This window comes from Acyrthosiphon pisum, chromosome X, assembly GCF_005508785.2.
Source record: "Acyrthosiphon pisum isolate AL4f chromosome X, pea_aphid_22Mar2018_4r6ur, whole genome shotgun sequence".
Lineage (NCBI taxonomy): Eukaryota > Metazoa > Arthropoda > Insecta > Hemiptera > Aphididae > Acyrthosiphon > Acyrthosiphon pisum.
In genome coordinates, this window is record NC_042493.1 from 19,408,189 (window position 1) to 19,423,013 (window position 14,825).

Sequence of the window (14,825 nt, forward strand, 5' to 3'; positions counted from 1 at the left end):
TTATGGCCTATTGAAGTTCGCTATTTTGTGATTTTCACGCATTCGCGGAACACTAGTTTACCACGCGCCTACTACGAATATTGATATATTTTTTTCCGATTAAATCATTTAGTTTGTTAAAATTTTGAATATTATAATATAATAATTATTTGTCGTCCTCATTGCCTTCGTCTTTATCACCGTGATCGTTCCCGTCATCATCGTAGTCACCGTCGTTGAATATCATATTTTCATTATTGTTCCCATCATAAAGGATATACCCGCATGTTTAAGAAACTCGGCTGTTGGATCAAGCTTTTGCGAACGGTTGCGTTTGGTAAACATACATTTTGCCAAATAGCCTGCGTAAAAAGCTTTTTTACGGCAGTAATTAGACATTGATGCCTTCGAATGCCTCCATGAACCTTCTATTGTGTTAGAGTGGACCCCTGTCTCAGGGTCCTTAAAATGTAGACTATGATTTACGGTTAAGTGCTGATAGCCTTCATTATTTAAGGTATTGTAGGCCTAAAATAAAATAGTAAATTAATTTATATTTCCGAAAATATATTGGAAAAATATATTACTTTCCAACAATCGGATATAATGGTTGTTCCCGGTTTTATCCAGTCTTTTATGATGGCCAGAAGAGTTTCGGCGGTTCGGTTTTCAACGGGGATCATAAAACAGTTACCTGTTTCCCGTTCATAACCGCCGAAAACCCATTGGCCCTCAACTCTATGACCCCGATGATGCTTTCGACGTCCAAACTTCGATTCATCGATTTCAATCGTTCGTCCATAGCCGCCCAATTTTACTTTTCGTACCACCATCGCGTCGTAAGTTACTTCTCGGCAAAAAGACGACCAATCAGTTAGAACTTGGTTTGAAAGCCTCAATTGCACTTTCATCACCGGAAATGAACAGTGCAGTGTCCACAAATTAATAAAGCTACAAATTTCTAATAGTGTAAGATGGGACTTGTAAAAAAATGTTTTGTGTCTGAGTGACATGCTATAAATGTAAATATTTTTAAGTGTTAGTTAGTAATTTGGCATAATTCTAGTTTAGCGGCCACGCGAATTTTTTGATTAAATCTGTGGCCCACTGGTGTTGCATAACAAATCGGGGGATATTTTCGTTTTTAATTGTCCGAGCGAGTGACCCCGCTCGGTGACTCGGTGCAACAAAAATGCAATTTTCTTAACCCTGTGACCCACTTGGGGAGGTGTTGCACAGCAAGTCGGGGGATATTTTCGATTTGCGGAGCGGAGCGACGGCGCCGAGGAGCGTAGCGACGAGTGCCGCTAGCATGGCATAACTGTACGATGTTTTTTCAAATTGGCGGCCCACTTGGGGAGGTGTTGCATAGCAAATCGAGGTAAAGTAGATAAGTTCCCATATTAGTAATAATATACAAATTAATAACAATAAGATAGTTGTAAAATAGCCATAATAATATAAAAAAAAAAATCGGTAAAACAAAAATACCTGCTCGCGTGGGAGTACTGTGGCACGCGTATATATGTAAATTTAAACTCGTAGCTTTATACATGTTTAAATACAGATTTCCGAAAAATTTGTGTGGCCGCTAAACTAGTTTCGTTCCAGTAATTTTAGTAATTTTCTATTTACCTATAATTGCATAATTTTTTTCCTTTTTTCTTAATTTTTTCACGACAAATCCATTTGTAATTATCGATTGACGATTGATCTTTAACCAATGTCATCGGATGCCCTCGTATGCAATTTTGGTTATTTGGCAATATACCAAATAACTGTAATTTGGCAATCAAACCTAAGCCATCGTTCTGGCTTGACCATTCCATTAAATCAAACAAATTTATATGCTTCTCCATAGTATAGAATGAAATTTAATGTTTTCGCGCCAGTAAAGAAAATGTCCTATAATAATGGTCATGTCGACAGTCGACAGTCGACAGTCACTCCCACAATGAAGAAAAAAGTAACTATTTTTACAAATTTCTTTTTTTTTATCTATCTGGCATCACTGTTTTTTCTAGATTTCCTAATTATGGGCAGTGATTAAAAGTTTTCTGGAACTTACGAAAAAAAAAATATCAATATTCGTAGTAGGCGCGCGGTAAACTAGTGTTCCGCGAATGCGTAAAAATCGCAAAATAGCGAACTTCAAAACTAAGTCCGTGCGGAAAATTCTGACTTCACCATCGTTTTCAGCGTACTTAACTACATAAGTTTCGAAAAAAAAAATTTCAATATTCGAAATAGTCATAGTAAACTAGTGTTCCGCGAATGCGTGAAAATCGCAAAATAGCGAACTTCAATAGGCCATAACTTCAAAACTAAGTCCGTGCGCCAAATTTGGACTTCACCATCGTTTTCAGCGTGCTTAACTACATTAGTTTCAAAAAAAAAAAATTGCAAAAAAAAGGGTGTCCGGTAAAGTAGAAAAGTTCCCATTTTCTTAATAAGCGATATCATCATATCGGTGTTCGATGTTGGTATTTATGTTTCATTCGCAATTTTTGTCGAGTGACCGTATGTAGTGTAACGTGTACAGTGTCAAATAGTGTGTCAATTATTAAAATTGATCTAAAAATTAAAAAAATATTCGAAACAGAAAAAGGCAATCCGTGCATCTTAGTCGATGGATATAAATACAGGGAATTCTATGTACTGAACAAATGTGGTAGTATCCGATATCGTTGTACTAATAAAAATTGTCATGTTAGTCTGCTTGTTAATAATGATATTACAATAGTTATAAGTATGCTTGATGATCATTATAATCATAATGTTATTGCTGATAATATCGTTGGTAGGCAAATTATCAATTCTTTATCAAAAGGAAATGCGAAAATGATTTATTAACAAGGCCGAATAAAATAATTCGATCTGAACTTCAAAATGCAGAAAATGATATTGACGAATATCATATTTATTTATAATATTATATTTACGATATAAACGAACTTGTGCATTCTGATTTGAGGTTATGGAGAAAAAGTATGTACGATTCCGTCGAATAAGTATGCCTAAAATTCCAAAAAGTTTTGAAGCATCAAAAGTTTAAATATTTGATAGACGTGAAAATATAATAAGTAATACTGGTGAGTTATTTTGTCATATGGAAACAATTTCAAGTCCGGTAATGTTTACTTGTGCTACTAATCTTGAAATATTAAGTCAATTTTCTCATATATTCGCCGATGGGACGTTTTCACATTCCCCAAATATGAACAACTTTATACTATTCATATACCTATTGCAAAATGGTTTTTATATACCTATAGTGTTTTGTTTTTTGACTTCAAAATCAACTCAAACATACATTGATGTAGCTTACAGTTGTAAAATTGTCTATAATGGTGAATTCCTAAGTACTTACCCAAGTAAAGATGCGTGGAATGACTCTACAAAGTTATTTGTCCGGTGATCTGATCCGTGAACAGAATATCTTTCTGGACCTACCACACCCATCCAATACCAATCAAAATAATTGAAGACTGGTCATAACTCTTCAGACTTGTTGCTGGAAAAAATGCATTAATGTTTTATGGACATTTTTTTGATAGTATTATCTTAACTTTTTTAATAACAAAATTCAATCTAAATTGTTTAATTATAATTAATATAATATATATTTATACTTAAATGTAAAATAAATTTACCTAGAATTTAATTTTAGAATATATTTTTTTTTTACTTAATATATTATTGAATAAACGACGGCGATAGGAGTACATGTAACACCAATCCGTTTTGAAGTTTTCAACAATACATTTTTCTGGTGTTTTTAAATATTGGAAATAAATTGTCAAATTTTACTTTTTAGGCATCTCTTTTTTTTTGATGATGATGAGTAGAGCTAGGATTTTGGTGACTTGCATTTTTTTTCTTTAAGTGCTATACAATTCTAACCAAAAACTAAATTTGTTTCATGATATAGCAATTTAGAATATGTAATTTTTATTTTGCATTTTTTTGCATTTTTTGTGTTAAATGCATTTTATTGCATTTTTAAGGTCATTTTTACGTAATATTACAAATATTACATTCATTTTGTGTATTTTAACTAATTTTTGTTTATTTTAAGCTTTTTTAATATGTGTTGTAAAGGTAATCCCAATTAGTACCTATAAGCAATTACCTACTTCAGTTTAGAGGCTAATCTAATTTATATAAAATTTAATTTTGGTTTCATTCCTTCAGAAATAAAAAAGCTGGAGGCTTCTGGAATCTTATTATCAGAATCTATTAATAAAATAAAACAAATTGAAACTACATTGTCTCTTGCTCCTAATGTAATCGGAGAAACAATATCAAACAAACTGAAAAGTGTATTGATGAAAAATAATGGATTCAATGTTTTAAAAAATATATCTGGTATTCTGGACGGTGAAAATACAACAAGTAGAGATGGTATTCCGGAAGACCTAACTTTCAATGATATGGTTCATTTCAAATATGCCCCTGTTACTTCTGTGGACGTCGAACGAAGTTTTTCTTCATATAAAACATTTTATCTGACCGCCGTCGCAGCTTCCTGTTTGAAAACCTTAGGAATCATCTAATTTTGCTATGCAATAATATGTGTACAAGTAAAAAAAATATGATATATTTTTCATTAAATTATTTTAATATAAGATTTTATTGATTTTTCAGAATAATTATACCAGGAAGCGGTTAAATTCATAAGTCAAATTTATACCTATTTTATTCATAAATCATAATTATTAATTAATACTCTAAAAATAAATTTTTTTCACTCATCTAAGTACATTTTTTGGTCATTTTTTAAGTTCGTTTTTTAGAGTTTTTAGGTCATTTTTGCATTTTTTTTAGTGCATTTTTGTGTATATTTAAGGTCATTAAAATCCTAGCTCTAATGACGAGATACTAATTCAGATTTCAGAGCACCTCTTATGACGCCATAATCCAGTATGAAGTTTGACTGTTGCAATAGATATTCCTAGATAAACAAAATTTCAGCCAAAGCCATACAGTTATGTATCAGAATATAAAAATTAAATATTTAATGTTTTAATAAAATAGAAAACATAATATAGAATAATGCATTTATTACCGGGAAAATGTGTTGTCCGACTTGGCACACTTGTTTACAATTACATGAACTAATAATTACTTATATAATTTAATGTTTATGGAATTAGATGGCTGAATCAATCCTACACTTGCGACTTGCAAGCTCTATTATTTCAATAATTACAAAACAAATTATATTTTTGGCATCATTGATAACTAATTGTTTTTCAATGACAATATGATTCATTTTAAATACAGCGTTATAAAAGTCTACCGTTTTTCATTTCTATAAGTGGACCATCCATGTGGTAAACTTATTAAGCTAACCAATTCATTCAAAAACGATTTCGATAAATAAAATTGCATTTATAAGGTGTTTCTGGTACTATAGTATAAAATATAAAAATGAAGTGCCGGCCGCCGGGCGCGTATCCCTTGCACAACCTGAAACTAAAATGTATACCTACCACGGTCCTTCCAAAACATAAACTTTTGGTTACATGTTAAACTTTTAGTATAACCTCCTTGCATGACGCATTAACATTTAAACATATTTTGTAGAATAGTCTATAATTGTTGCATAGATCCCTGCATAACCTTTTCCATGAACGCAGGGGGCGTGACAAAAAATAGTATGTATGGCTCGCGCGGGAAGGCCATTTCAGTCTTGGGCGAAATGCACACGACGCCCGCGACTGAAATGGCTCACTTCTCGCCCTTGCCACACAATATACAATTTTTGTTCAAATGCAGCAAATTCTTTTTTCAATTTGAACAATTTTTTTGTATGACATTCTGTTCGGTATTTGAATCATGTATATAAATTATTTCGCTATATTTTATTGAAAACAAGATGTGTTTATCTACTATATATCTCACTAGCTTCGTGCTTATATATTATAATTTACCTTCGGCATAATTACATCAGATGGGGTTTGTGAATATTTAGTAATAACGTCGTCAGGCGAAAAGTGTTTAGAACAAATATGTATTGTAATTGTGTTAATTGGTTGTTTATTAAATTATGTACTGCTGACTTCCAAGCTACTTTGTTACTATCGTATACTTTGAACAGTGAAACATTTGTATGATCTTCACGATTTTCACATTCGTTTATTGGGCATTTACGTATTTTACATCTTGGTGCCATTGTGCAACTTTGAAAGTAGGAATAGAAAAATTAAATTACAGAAGAAACCGTTTATAATGACGTTCAAGGGACCAAAGAAAATAGGCCATAATAACCGGTTGTCATTATAACCAAAATGACTAAAATTAAATTGTAACTTCAACACATATTATTATTATTTATGTAATGTAATGTATAATATAGAAAAAAATCAGGGCTTAAAACCGGTAACCGGTTTGTAACGAAAATCTGTAAAAAAAAACCGTAAATTTGAGAACCGAAAACCGATAACCGCTTTTAGTTTTGGAATGCTGGAAGCGGTTATTGGTTATCGGTAATCAAGGTAAATATCTAAATGTTAACATCAAAGCGGTTACCTCATATTTTCAATCCCGGTTTTATAATCAAAACCTATTCCCGACCAAAAAAATGAACGGTTTTTTTCGTGGAATTTAATACTTGAATTATGTCATGAATCATGATTACATTATAGTTGAATTTAATTTTCTAGCTATTTTTAAATTTTTTTCCCCAATTAATTGCCGTCGAGTATTGCTTATCTGTTGTGAATATCATATATTCGTATAAGTGTATAGCTATATATTATAATACCGTCATAAACGTCGTCGTCCTTGTGCACTGATTCCTATTAAGAAATAATTGAAGGAATAGGGGCTCATTAGAATAGGGTCCATTTAGTATTTACAGCTATTTAGTATTTACGATATTTTTTTTTTTAATCTTTGTTTCTTAGAAATATACACATTTATATTCAGTGCCACAACTTACTATAGATAGGGGACCTTCTAAGTTTAATTTTAAGCAATTTGTATAACATTTTTTAGTTTTTATCACATTATACTTTATTTTGCATATATTTATAATTAGTTTAGTAATAAATTACAACTCCCAGAGCCCAAACCCTCCTGGTTCTGCATTTGTTATTTGCAGTGTTTGCTCCAAGGGTCGGTCCGAAGGCTAGCGTAGAATGCTCGATCTGCAGATCCAGATTTTGGGGTACTGTTATATATACAATATAACCAAAAAGGTCCGTGTCAATGTATCACTCTTAGTGTCATCTTGGAAAGTTAATATATTTAATTTTGGTTTTTTACAGTATAAATAAGAAAATTATAAAAATAACATTTTTTTATGCAATTTTTTTTTTTTGATTTATTAAGATCGCCATTATTTTGATCATATGTTTTAAACTTTAAAGCAGTTTGAAAAAATAAATATTTAAATTGATGGAAATCGACCAAATTAAAGCATATTAATGCCCGGTTGCACAAACGACCAATAACTGGTTATCGAACCAATAACTAGGTTATCAAATCGATAAAAATTTGGACTGTTGCACAAAGGACCAATAAGTTTTATCAATCCAATAAATATTGTGTTATCGGTTCGATATGTTGTAGACCCGATTTCGGTTCGATAAATATTCAAAAGAGTTCTATAACTTTATTGGCCTGATAAGATGGGATTATTTTGTAATAATGTAATATTATTTATCAAATATTTTTAAAACTTCAACTGTTCAACTTTATTCTCTGCTTAGGTAAGTTAAAGTTTGTCAGTTTACAGTTTACTAATTAGAATTTCGAAGTCAGTACGAACTGCGAATACCAGTGGGTAGTTTCTCCTCTTGCTTTTGTCAAAGTAGTCATGTATTTATCATCATCATCATCATCGAATTCCGATGAAGAAAATGATGTGCTTGAAGTTTTGATAAACCTTCCTCGACCACGATTATACAGAGATCGTTTTAATCCTCTGGAGAACTATGATGATTTAGATTTCAAAAATAGGTTCAGGTAAGACTGTGTTATTGTTAATTATTTTGGGTTCATATAAAAACATTATCCGGCTCACAATTTTAAATTTACTATTGCCCCATTACAATTTAAAAAATAAAAATTTGTTCTGACATCAATATTGAAAGAATAATAAACGTACAATGCATTATTTTAATCACAATGTGTTTTTCTCAACACCTTAAGAATGTACCTAACATGTTAACCCTGTTATTACCATCCTAATATAACTGCGTTAATAATTAATATTGAATTGGATTTTAAATAAAAATAATTATAAATTGTGTATACCCGATAGGTTAACAAAGAATACCTTTATGATATTATTGAATGTAATTGGAAAAGATATAAAACATGGTACTAATAGGAGTTATGCAATAAAACCAGAAGTACAATTATTAATAGCGTTGAGATTCTATTCATTTCAAGTAAGTTTTTTAAATTTATTCGTTTATGAACCATACATTTATTAAATAATTATAAACAAAAAATATAATGATTTAATATAGAATAATCAATTATTTAGGTTGTTATTGGTGATCATATTCAAGTGCACAAGTCATCGGTTTGCAGAATTATAAAACGCGTATCAAAATGTATAGCTTGTCTTCGTCCTTTATTCATAAATATGCCCAAAACACAAGACGAAATGAAAGAAGTTCAAATTGGATTTTATCAACGTAGCCAATTCCCTAAAGTAATTGGTGCAATTGATTGCACACATATTAGAATCCAGTCTCCTAACAGTAATATAGGAGAACAGTTCAGGAATAGAAAAGGTTACTTTTCCTTTAATGTTCAAGCTGTATGTAATAGCAAAATGGAAATTATGAACATTGTAGCTAGGTAATAGTTTAATTGATATTTTGCTAATTAATTTTATGGGTATATCAGTTGTATTTAATGCATTATTTATATAGATGGCCAGGGTCTGTACATGATAGTACTATTTTTGATAATAGTTTATTGCGTGCACAGTTCGAAAATAATGAATTTAAAGGATGTTTTCTGCTCGGAGATGGTGGATATCCCTGCAGAAAATATTTGATGACTCCGTTGTTAAATCCTACCGCAGCTGCAGAAAAAAAGTATCAAGTAATTAAAATTAATATTAGCAATGTAATAGTTTTATAATAATGGTGGTTAAGTAAAAAAAATATTGAATTTATAGAAATCTCAAATTGGAACCGGAAATGTAATAGAAAGAGTTTTTGGTGTTTTGAAAAGGCATTTTCCAGTTCTTTCTGTTGGATTACGTAATCAACCAAAATCAGCATTGACTACTATTGTAGTGATCGCCGTGCAGGACACGTTGAACACTAATACAATAATACCTATGATTACCCATGATTACCCATGATTACCATCACCTTGTACACTGATTACCCCCTAGGTGTTTACCCCTCGAAAGATAGGTACACAATGCATTTATAATGATACATTTTTATAGAATCTTACCCAACCCTGCATACAGTGTATAATTATTATAATTCTTGTAGGGGGTGCTGGGAAACGTACATCAAACAAAGTGCTTTGACAAAATTGTCACTGTCTTTCTAATAAGTATTAAAATAAAAGGTTTGAAATAACTATAATTTTAACTCTAGAGTTAAACGGGTCAGTTATTTAGATCCTATTAAATAATGTTTAAGTAAAAATATAAATTACAATAGGTACTCACCTTAATATTCTCTATGATCGCAAGTTTGGGTCTTATGAGTTCAATGAGAATCTCTTTTTCGGCGTCAGAAACATTCTTACTTCTCTTTTTTATGCAAGACATTTCAAATTTACAAACTGCCTTGTAATTATTATTAATAAAATATAAAAAAAGATAACAATTAACACTGATAACAGAAAAAATATAATATAATTTTTTTGTAATCATGGTATCAAAACTTTGGTTAGAGTAGTACTATACAATTTTAAATAATTGTTTGTGCAACAGTGCAGCACTTTAGGTAACCAATAAAGTTATTTATCCGACTGTTTATTAAACCGTTATCGTACTCTTTTTATCGATCGTTTGTGCAACCGGGCATAAGTTTTTGATTTTGTAATAATAATAGTTATGTTATAAACCCACGAATGGCCTAAATAAACAGTTTTAAAAACATGATTAAAAAATTTTAAAAAATTATTTTTAAAAATCGGTTTTTACCGGTAACCGATTACTAAAAAACCTTATCAAAGATTTTTAAACGATTAACGGTTATCATAGTGTTTGAAACATCTTTAAAGAAACGGTTACCGGTTACCAAAAAATCAAAATTAAACGATAACCGGTTACCGATTTTCAAAAATGTTTGGCTCCTACCGGACCCGATTACCGACTTTATTATTAACGGTTTTAAGCCCTGAAAAAAAGTAAAGATAAAAACATTTAATTATGTACATATTATTTAAATTAATTAATTCCATTATTATTTTTAAAAAAGGTGGGTAAGTGGATGTCGCTCTGCTGTTCAGTAGGTTACAAGTGGGTCACTGTATAATGGATAGTATTAAATTTGAATTCAATGATATAATATCACTGTATAAGAAAAACGATTCTGAGTGGAGACGGTTTGTCAGTCTAGGTATTAGACATACCTATTATAGGTATACTTATCTATAGTATTAAAAAAAAATTGACCTATAATATAGGTATCAATAATAAATTCCAAATTAATCATATCACAATATCCATTAGGTAACACGTTATACATCAACAACAAACTGTGGTACTATCATAGATATATAATAGTATACTTTAGAACAGAGGTTCCCAAACTTTTTATTGTACGACCCATTTTGAGAATTTTTAATGCATGCCTCAAATTGTTTAAGGAGGATTTGATGTTACTATTTGATGATATGATATAACTGTTTTCATTGAATCTTTATGCCCTTTTACTTCTGCTGTGTTTTCAAATTCTAAAGGCTTTTGTAAATCAGTGAACAGTTGAGAAGTTAAACACTTGTGGTCATCTAAAGTTACAGACTGGTTTCAAAACTACCTCCTCTATTGTTGTTTTCGGTGAAAACCAAATCCTAGCGTTTACCTAATACATACCAACGCAAGCTATAATATACACAATAATTGTTGAAATATACAATTAATATTAGTAGTCACTCTCTATACGGATGTAACATGAATATATATAGGGCCTTTGAAACGATTTCTTAACTGGTTTTTAATGTATGTTAATGAAGAAAAACTTTTTCACACCCTACCTGGGTGCAAGACAAAGTTAGAATATACTTATAAGCTATAAACAAATTATTATAAGCTTTGACATGTAACCTATACTTAAATAGAACATTAAAACAGCATATAAAACAATTTGAACATCGAGTCGTAGCTTTACATTTTGTTTCCTTGTATACATCTTCTGATGTATGCAAGTAAATGCTTTCAATGCAATTGATTTAATCCACGCTACTACACCGAGATTTATAATTATGATTTATAACAATAAAAAAAACATGTTTCGTTGAAGGTATGCAATTACCTTACTGCCCAGGTGATTGCTGATATTCTCAATAATGTTGTTCCGATTTGGACGATTACCCCTATGCATCACTATATACTTGGTTGCCTCTTCTACGCCGTGATGAATCTCGTATTTGAGTTGTCATGCCATTGACGGAGACGATCTACTACGCTGTGATCTCAAGGTCAACCCCTTCGTATATTATGTTGTGTGCGTGGTTATTATTTCCACTGGGCACTATAATATTTATATAAAATTAACGACATTTCAACAAATACTCGACAAATTTCTGGTTTTCTTTAGTTTTTTTTCTTCATCGCTTTTGAAAACTACTGTCAATTCCCTATAGGTATTTGATTTCTTTTAATTATCAACTAGATTCACTTTCCTTCTAAAAGTCTAAAAAAGATACTGAAGTTGAAAATCGAAGCATTTTTTTAATTTCAACTATTTATTGTATAGAACACACACAAAATAAAATCATCACACACTATTGTAAAATCATTGCCTTCATAGCTCTGTTCTACGAATTTCGAAGTTTGACAAAATGCATAAAAATCCCGAAAATTTGCAAATAATTTTGAGTTAGAAACATATTAAAATTTTTATTTTTACATCTAAGATTTTAAAATGTAATACAAGAATGTTTCTCTACTTTTATCGAACAAAAAATGTCCATAAGAAAGTCAACTAAAATTGTTATAAGCGTTTGAAGTTCACATTATTACTACATTCACTTGATTTCTCAAGTTGCTATTTTCTTCTTTTGTTGTAATTCAAAAACGAATAACCGTAACCACTTTATATTTATATTATATGTTTATTTTATCAATTCCTATACTTGATAAAATTTTCAAAATATTTTGACTTGATTTGAGCTGTTAACAGACAATTTCAAACTTCAATGTTTTAGTTTTTTTCCTAAAATTACCAATTTAATTTCATACAAATATACTTTTATCAATATTTTATATTATTTAATTTTAATCGACAGTGACCTCTTAAATATGTCTGTCTTTTTTTCATGTACGAATAAGAACAGAGTTTGATGTACCACTATGACCAATGTGGTAACCAGTAGGAGACCCATTTCTAAAATGTTGTTTTAGGTTTGTTAGAATAATACTGAAGGCTCACCCCAATACCTTACAATTTACAAAGGAATGGACTGTATATAGTGCGATTCATTACAACTGCGACTCGACGCTAACGCGCCTCATGGTGTTTTTTCATTAAGGTTTCTAAAACTAGCACGTTAAGTTGCGTGGCAAATTTAAAATTGATAACGAATATTTTTTCACATTTTTTCGATCCTAGTTTGAAAACCCCTGGTTTGAGATAAAATCACCACGAAGCGCGTTAGCGTCGAGTCGCAGTTCTAATGAAACGCACCATAGTTAAATAACTTTTACTTACACACAGTCTTACTTACAACTTTAGGGTAAGCCTAAGGGTTACAAGGAACGAAAAGGTATGTAAGACAGGTAACACTCTATAATTAGGATGGACCCAGTTCAGTTAGGTACAACAGTTATAATATGGTAGTTAGCTACTTCAAAATTGTACCAACCAAAATACAAAATAGATTTACAATAATGTGTATTATAATGATGTGTGTTTTTTATGTGCCATCACCATTTAGGACAAAAAAATAAAAATAAAAATGCATACATTTTCTTCCATAATATCTTTTCTGATAGAAAAGTAAAACTAGTTGGTACTTTGGGTATCAAAGGTAAAAATTCTTAATAATTTTCAAAAGCGCCGGAAAAAAAGCAAAAAAAAATTAGGAAAACGGAAATTCTTACGAAAAATTGGTTTCCGACCATTTAGATTTTATCCGATTTTGGTTGTTGGTGTCAAACGCGACCGTACATGACATTTTTACTCAACATTTATATGAGAATTTGATATACACCATAAAATATTCAAAATATTTAGAACTGTTTTGGGCTGTTTGGACATTTTTAGATTTTTTTTTTATGAATGTCAATACAACTTTATTTGTTGGGTAAAAAAGTTTGAAAATTTAATACAAGGCTCCTTATAAATATTTAAAATTACTTTTGAAAAATATTAAAAATCCAGCAAAAATTTTTTTTATAAGCATTTAAAGTTCAAATCTTTACAAAATACGTCAAAATCACGAAAATGTGAAAATTAATTTGAGTTAAAAATACATAAAAAGTTTTTATTTTAAATCTAAATTCTATATTAGGCCTCCACACGAGTTTTGAACTCGGCGAGGCGCTAGTAATCTTTACTGATATTAAATTAAAAAAAAATAAATAAAAATTAATAATAATTTAAATAAACCACGAGACCAGGTTTGTTAAGATCGAGCGCAGACAATTCTCTTTTATCAATAATTTATATTATGTAATTTTAATGGAAAGTGAACATGTCATGAGATAGGTATACTCATTTTATACAAGTCTGCCTTTTTACCATGTTCAATAATAATACAGAGTTTGATGTACCACGATGTACCACGATTGATGTAGCCAGTAAGATACCCATTTCTAAATAATATTTTGGGTTTGTTACAATTTTACTTTCGTACCGGAGTATAAAATCATGAAAAACTATTTTAGATTTCCATTTATATTGAACTTTAAAATTTAAAAAGTTATTGTAATTCAAATTTAGTTATTTTCGTTGTCAGTCAAATGAAATTTTTTTTAATCAAACTAGTTGCAGTTTTTTTTATCAAAACTATAAGATAAATTATTTATTTAAATTTAAATTAGGTAATAATAACAATCATTCTTCAATAACAAAAAGATAACAAAGGAATACAATGTTCTTGCAACTTTAAGGTATGTCTACAGGGAACCATATGGTATGTAAGACAGGTAACACAATATACTTAGGATGGACCCAGTTAAGTGAGGTAAAACAGTTATATTGATTGTAAATAATAATTAAGTATGGTTGCAGGTTTACTTTAACTTAAAACACTATATTATACATTTATTAACGACCCGACGGAGTCGCGCTAGGTATAAAAATAAAAGAGTGCCTTAAAATACACACATAGGCAAAACACACACTTAACTGCCGGATATATAACAGCAACCATAGACATAATATAGATGGACTGCGCGTTTAGCCCTTATCATGTCAATAATAAACCAAGGTGTCGTCACTCTGGACCCCTATACGTATACACTCTTGATTGAAAATATTACCACAGTTCTATAGTCACCAGAGCGCGCTTCCTGTCCTATGAAGGCCAGTTTTTTCATACTGTTAAATGCAAAATGTCTTAAAAATTAAGAATTAAAATGCTATTTTTTTTTAAATTGAAATTAGTATTTACAAAATCATTGAATGATATAAAGTTTTTTTAATCAAGTTAGCATAATAAATTGGAGCATGTAATTATACATTACA

General features: G+C 30.4%; 1 protein-coding gene across 1 annotated transcript; it reads left to right on the forward strand.

The window, feature by feature from the left end:
* The first annotated feature begins 7,804 nt into the window (after positions 1-7,804).
* On the forward strand, positions 7,805-9,313 carry LOC103309876 (putative nuclease HARBI1). The gene is made up of 5 exons (XM_008186503.1): positions 7,805-7,953; positions 8,252-8,381; positions 8,480-8,799; positions 8,874-9,048; positions 9,125-9,313. The coding sequence occupies exons 1-5, from the start codon at positions 7,805-7,807 to the stop codon at positions 9,311-9,313; spliced, it is 963 nt and encodes a 320-aa protein (XP_008184725.1).
* Positions 9,314-14,825: the final 5,512 nt, after the last annotated feature.